General features: G+C 42.3%; 1 protein-coding gene across 5 annotated transcripts in view; it reads right to left on the bottom strand.

Moving 5' to 3' along the window:
• tns3.2 (tensin 3, tandem duplicate 2) overlaps positions 1-6988 on the bottom strand; it is a 59314-nt gene that overhangs the window by 44601 nt on the left and 7725 nt on the right. For 4 of the 5 annotated variants that reach the window (XM_014020439.1, XM_014020442.1, XM_014020438.1 and 1 more), the window contains 8 exons: positions 6575-6697; positions 4444-4508; positions 3545-3628; positions 3323-3435; positions 1697-1757; positions 1544-1619; positions 1080-1209; positions 881-946 (listed from right to left, as the gene is read on the bottom strand). In XM_014020439.1, coding sequence (XP_013875893.1) covers positions 881-946; positions 1080-1209; positions 1544-1619; positions 1697-1757; positions 3323-3435; positions 3545-3628; positions 4444-4508; positions 6575-6697 — 718 coding nt within the window. Of the gene's footprint in view, positions 1-880; positions 947-1079; positions 1210-1543; positions 1620-1696; positions 1758-3322; positions 3436-3544; positions 3629-4443; positions 4509-6574; positions 6740-6988 lie in introns of those variants that run through there. The other variant, XM_014020441.1, reaches the window with a different exon arrangement.

Raw genomic sequence — 6988 nt, 5'->3', positions numbered from 1 at the left:
GCAGCAAAAGAGCATGCTACTGGGCAGATGTGAAGAAATACCATGTGAGTTAAATGTCATCAAAACACGTATTTGTGTTTGTGTTTGTGAAGTTAACCATCAATGAATGTGTGTCTATAAACATACACGATAACGCGATAGCTAAACAGTAAACACCAGTAAATGCGATAGCTCTCGCCGACTACAATGCCCTTGATTCAGCAATCGTCTTCTTTGACACGTTGCCCCCCCCGACAATCGCTTCACAATGACATCCTTTCAGATCCGTGGCACGTTTTTCAGGGATTTTCTCTATTGGTTGTCCACAATTTTCCAAAAYCGCGCATGGACATTACAACTCGCAATCATCACATCGCTCTTTGAAATTACATTCCCCCTCACTTCTGATTTTTGCAGGAACATGGCATTTTGCCATCCAATCAAAACCAATGTTTCATGCGTGCTTTGGAATGTGCAAAAGGTCTGTTCTAATGTTCAAAACAAGGCAGACAAAAGCTGAAGCGACTCCTGTTCACTTTAACGTCATAGAATTTCGGTGCAGGAGGTACCATACGTTTCAGTTGGCCTTGTTCTCACAAGAAAACCAAGTTTTCATGTCTCCTGAGACTGAAAATGACTGTTTTCTGTCAAAGCTGTTCCACTTCTGCAAATTATAAACCAGTTCTGCTACAAATCCTTAAAACGCAGACAGAAAAACTCCCCGTGTCTTTCTCGTGGATTTGTAAAGAATGTTGATTAAAGACAAGAAAAACACTCAAAATTGAGATGACTCATTGTGCATTCTCAGAAAATCTTCATCTAAAACCTAAATGTTTATTATCCCTGATTTTTTTCATTTCGGTTCATGAACCAGTGAGAAGCGTCTGCAGAGACTCAGTACCTGCGATCTTCTCAGGGCTTTCAGAGAACAGCAGGTCCACCTTTCCATCATCTGGGAAGCTTGGATCTGGCAGAGCGAGAGGAAAAAATAAAACACCTGGAAGAGTTCTGCGGTTCCAGAGTGAGCTCAGGTGTGTGAACTGCCAGGTTTATCAGTTACAGATTAAAGCTGAGCGGAGCAGACGGCGGCTCATAAATACCTTCACAGGCGCAGTCAAGGTCCGACTTGGAGAAGGAGAGGGTGTGTCCGACCACGAGTCCCGTGTGGAACTGGAGGCGGAAGACGACTCGACGGGCCGCAGGCCAGCTGGTTTTATCGTAACAAACCACCTAAAAACGACAAATCGGATTACGGCTCATGAAAACTGTTGAATCAGATTGGCTTCAGAAATGAAATCTGAATTAAAATCWKAGATATTTTGCTAACAGACAAAGGCACATGATTGCCAGCCTAAATATGCACTCACTTTAGACTTGTTTGGTTCTTGTTCTTAAAATTTCAATCAACTTTGTCTTTTTTTTGTACAGCTTATAATTGTATTTCTTTACTTTTTGTTGTCCTGTTTATGTGTAAACACGACTACAAAGTTTGAAAATTAAAAGCCACCAACTCAGCCGATGTGTTTCAGCAAAATATCAAATATGAGCTGCTGCGACTCCTGACCATGATGTCTCCTTTGAGCAGCTGAGCCGGCTGAAGAACGACGTAGAGTCGGTCTGTCTGAGCCGCACTGAGGTGGCTGAGAAGGAAACAAATGAAGATTACTTCAAGTTCTTCATCTAAAGGTGTTAAAAGAGAGTAAATGATGCTACTTACTAAACAGCTGATGTGCAAAYGGCGTGCATGCTTTGGTACACCCTCAGGAACAGAGAGCATCCTGAAACAGAATGAGAAAATGATTGTAACGAGCAGCACTAATCCAAAAATTAGTTGCGCTAACCCTAAAGCACTAACTCAAATATTTAAGTTCCCTAATTCTAAAGCACTAATCCACTGAAAAAGTTTGCCAGGGGTGGGCAGCACTAATCTAAAAGTTAGTTGCACTAACCCTAAAGCACTAACTCAAATATTTAAGTTCCCTAATTCTAAAGCACTAATCCACTGAAAAAGTTTGCCAGGGGTGGGCAGCACTAATCTAAAAGTTAGTTGCACTAACCCTAAAGCACTAAGTCACATATTTAGGTTCCCTAATTCTAAAGCACTAATCCACTGAAAAAGTTTGCCAGGGGTGGGCAGCACTAATCTAAAAGTTAGTTGCACTAACCCTAAAGCACTAAGTCACATATTTAGGTTCCCTAATTCTAAAGCACTAATCCACTGAAAAAGTTTGCCAGGTATGGGCAGCATTATGGTGCGTTCACACCGAACGTGATTTCAGCGTCAGGAGCAGCAGGTTTACATACAAAGTCTATGGTGGACGCGCTTCAAGCAACATTGGGAAGTTCTGCGGCGCCTCAAGCGCGATTAGAGTAGCGCGATTTGAACGATTTGAACGATCTGAGCGTTCGACGCGCTGAGGCTCAAATCGCTGAAGTTAGAAAATCTGAACTTTTGCAGCTCGACGCGCAGCATCAACCAATCAGAGAGACTCCAATGTGTGACGTAGTGACATATTTCCCGACGGGACAGTTTACTGAATGATGTCCACTAACCTGAAACAGACAGAGAGGAGCTTTTAGCTGAAATGAGTGCCTGCAGTCGGTGTCCTGATCCGCTCCAATGCGTGGCAGCGACTCGTCAGACTGGAAAAATAGTCCTGAAAGCGAGCTGTGAGCCTCTACTCTGAATTATCTGGTGAATTAATTATGAATTAATTATCTGATGAACGTGACATGCTCTTGCTCTCTGTAAATAAAGCAAAGCCACTTCCTCGTCCGACATTAAACAGCCCGACAGAGGAGGGAGGGGCGGGAAGGCTCTGCCGTGCAGCGCTTCAAGAGCTGTCCTGCGTCTGACCTCAAAGTGCACAAGCTTCAAACTTCAGCGTTGGCTGCAATTTTGAAGCTGAAATCGCGTTCGGTGTGAACGCACCATTAATCTAAAACATAGTTGCACTAACCCTAAAGCACTAACTCACATATTTAGGTCCCCTAATGCTAAAACACTAATCCACTGAAATTGTTAGCCAGGTGTGGGCAGCATTAGTCTTAAAATTAGTTACACTAACCCTAAAGCACTAACTCACAGATTTGGGTCCCCTAATCCACTGAAAAAGTTAGCAAAAGCTAATTTAAAGACCTCAGTTAGTGCTCCGAAATTTAGCTCCGAAATTTAGCAAGTGCTAATCACTAATAAATTAAAAAATTAACAAAACCCCTAAAGCTCTAATCAGAAAATTAGTTCCCCTATTAGTGCTTTGGTGCTTTAGGGGAAGTGTGCCCACCACTGGTAACAAGGGCTCAGATAAAGTAGTTCTCTGCAGAGATTGTTGTCCTGATTTACCTCCATTGGCTTTTGTTTTGGGGAGACCGTAAAGAACGACGCAGAGGAGAAAAGATGGCGACTGGCTCATCCTGTGTCCTCGTTTTAACACTCCGCCCAGCATCCAAACATAGCTGAAACAAACAAACAAACAACAAGAYGGTTGTGGTTTTTATCTCGGCAGATTCCTTCAATAAAGATTAAAGGTGTCGACCTTTGACCTCGGACGTCTGGAGTTCTTACCGTTTTTGCGAGGGGGTCATCTGAGCGGACAGCTTGTCGATGTAGAACCTCTTTGTGGCGAAATGGTCCAAAGAGAGGTCTGGACTGAGAGACACAGATGTTCAGATTATAAATGTCCCGTTTACTACAAAATAGCATATTTTATTATTAAAAATAGCCCTAAATCTCCAGAATATTTCATCTTTATCAAGGTTCTCCATGCGGAAATCATTATCTCTCAGAGAAACGATGTTCACAGTCAGATATGCACGTGCGCAAGTTTGATTTGAACTTTATTAACATCCCACGATAAGACGAAGCCAAACTAGTTTATGGTTAGGGTTGTGAAAACACTGCTAATTATAATTTGTCTTCCCACGTGCACAACAATAAGAATCCCTTCCTTAAAACCAAACATGACAGATCAGTTTATAATCTTCCGCTCTGAACTTTGACCTGCTGAAGACATCCATCCGATCAGCCTGTGTCTATTGTTCTGTTCCTGATCTTTGGCCTGCAAACATGTTCGACAGTAAAACATCGATGGTTCATGTGTTTACCGTCACGCGTCCGCTCGCATCAATAAATTCTCTAACACACAAAAACACTGAATGAAAACCTCTGGGAGCGAATTTAAAATCAAAAGAGACTTTACATTTAGAATATCCATTTTTATGAAGCATCCAATAGAAATGTCTGCACTTTGTTAGGTTCATAAAATGTTTTTYGTAGTTCCTAACAATGGATTATGTGGACAAACATTCCTGTTTTCTGATAAGACGGAGTGTCACCATCAGTACTAGAACGATTTTTCTTTTGTATCTACTTTCCAGCTGACGGTGAACAAATAGCTCCTTTTGTGGCAAAGTTTGCCATAGTTAAATAATAAAACAGAAAAACATCAGTTTGATCAGTGTTACCTGGGGAACATGTTGCTGAACTGGATGTAAGACGCCACAAGAACACCGAGCCGACCTTTGTCTCCCTGTTGAAGACAATAATAACATCAGAGTGAACTGGATGTAAGACACATTGTTAAAGAAGATGGTGGTGGAGGTATAAATGATGGTTTTGTTGATGGTCATGGTGATTGTGGTATTGTTGGTATTGGTGGTGAAGCTGGTGATGGTCATAGTGATGGTGGTGTTGTTGGTATTGATGGTGATGGTGGTGTTGATGTTGATAGTAGTGAAGCTGATGGTGGTTGTTTTTATGGCGGTGATTATGGCCAAGGTGATTGGTGGTGGTAATGTGATGGTGTTCTTGGTATTGATGGTGGGGTTGATGTTCCAATCCAATCCAATCCAACTTTTTTTGTAAAGCACTTTTTGCACCATAGTAGACCAAAGTGTTGTACAGAATCAGCACTACAACACAGCTCAAAAAAACAAAAAACAAAAAAACAAACTCAGTCACAAATAAAATAGGGAAAAAAACAGAAAAATAAGAGCAGGTAATAAAACACAAAGTAAAAACAAGGAATAAAAACAATAAAATGCCTAAAACCTAATTAAAAATSTAGAATAAAAACAAAAAAATTCTACAAAAAATGAATTCTAGTATAAATAAACAACACAACCTCTCACACAGTGTCAAAAGCCAAAGTAAACAAGTGGGTTTTAAGACGAGTTTTAAAAACAGCCAGTGAGGAGGACTGTCTAAGTTCGAGGGGTATCTCGTTCCAAAGTTTAGGAGCTGCATCAGCATAAGATCAATCTCCCTTGAGTTTGAGTCTGGTTTTAGGGACCCTCAGGAGCGGTTTATCAGCTGATCTGAGGGAGTGGGAGAGATTATAGCGGTGCAGCAGATCAGAAAAAACTCCTTCAAGATAAAAGTTTTGTTCATTAGAGATCTGGCGTTAACCAGACCGATCCTTGCAGGAGCCGGTGTTTCTTGGGCAATCCTTGTCCGGAGGGCACGGCAAAGAGGCCGCAGATTGTGCAAGTTCACCCTGTGGTAACAGGGACGAGGAGAGCAGGAGGTGTGGCGCTGAAGCACCTCATCCGGGCCGACGACAGGTACCAACCAGGTGTCGACAGAGTGGAGGGAACGCCATGAAAAAAGGCGCCGCAGCTCTTTTGGCACGATCCGAGAACCATCAGTAAAGCGCATCAAACGCAACCTCATCTTCACCAGCTGTCCACTGCGTTTTCCCCAGCGGCGGCGGCTTTTGTTCCACAGAGGTGGGGCCGGGTCACGGCATAAACAAGCTGGGAACCTTGTTAGAAGCGGGGGCACGGTTTTTTGCCCATCATGACCACAATATGCCACATCATTAGCATAATGTTGCAAATCCAAAAGTGTTTGGCAATTATACACAAGTAAGGCRTTGCCCTGTTGCTGAATAAAACATAAACAGCAGACAAACTAACAAAGTTTGCAGTGACAGGAGGCGAGCCATACACACTGGCGCCATCTTCAAAAGATCACCACAAATGAGATTTTGATGAGATGATGTTGACAGTAGTGAAGCTGATGGTGGTTGTTGTAWTGGCAGTGGTGATGGCCAAGGTGGTGGTTGTGGTAAGGGTCATGGTGTTTTGTGGGGATGGTGTTGTTGGTATCGATGGTCACGATGATGAAGCTGATGGTGGTTGTGATAATATAATGGTGTTGTGGGGTGATGGTCTTGTTGATGGTATGGTCTTGTTGGTGTTCATGGTGGCGAAGATGGTGGTTGTGGATGTGATAATGGTGATGTTGATGGTGATGAAGCTGCTGGTGGTGGTTGTGATAATGGTGATGGTGGTGTTGTTATTGATGGTCATGATGATGGTGGTGGTCTTGTTGGTATTGATGGTGGCGAAGATGATGGTTGTGATAATGGTGATGGTGGTGTTGTTATTGATGGTCATGGTGACGGTGATCTTGTTGGTATTGATGGTGGCGAAGATGATGGTTGTGATAATGGTGATGGTTTTGTGTAGTGATGGTCATGGTGATGGTGGTGGTCTTGTTGGTATTGAGGTAGTGTTGGAGTTGATAGTGGTGAAGCTGCTGCTGGTGGTTGTAATAATGTTGATGATGGTGTGTATTGGTGGTGAGCAGTACCCTGCAGTGTAACACCAGGACATGCTTCGGGTGAGTCTGCAGCCAGTTCTCCATCGTCGTGCACACGTTAAATATCTGATCCAAGCTGGGAGCGAGGTGCTCCAACCATCCTGCATTCAAAACCTGAAACAAACACAAACTCTGAAACATTTAACTTCATACAAACTACAWCTCCAGTGAAGTTGAGACTTTGTGTAAAACAAATATTTAATTTGAATTTGATTTCTTAAAGAGGCAATATTATGTGTTTCTCAGGCATATATTTAAATACTATACCATAATAAAGTATCTATGTCACCTTTAGTTGTTATTAAAATGCTGTTTTTATGTTTAAATAGAAAATAAACTTATCTTCTCATCAAACGCCTTGAAATCGGCCTCTATCTCTTTAAGAACCACCTTCCGCTTCCGTCC

Source organism: Austrofundulus limnaeus, unplaced genomic scaffold (genome assembly GCF_001266775.1).
Source record: "Austrofundulus limnaeus strain Quisiro unplaced genomic scaffold, Austrofundulus_limnaeus-1.0 Scaffold252, whole genome shotgun sequence".
Taxonomy (NCBI): domain Eukaryota; kingdom Metazoa; phylum Chordata; class Actinopteri; order Cyprinodontiformes; family Rivulidae; genus Austrofundulus; species Austrofundulus limnaeus.
The sequence above is the reverse complement of the archived record's forward strand: the minus strand, read 5'-3'. Positions and strand labels throughout refer to the sequence as shown.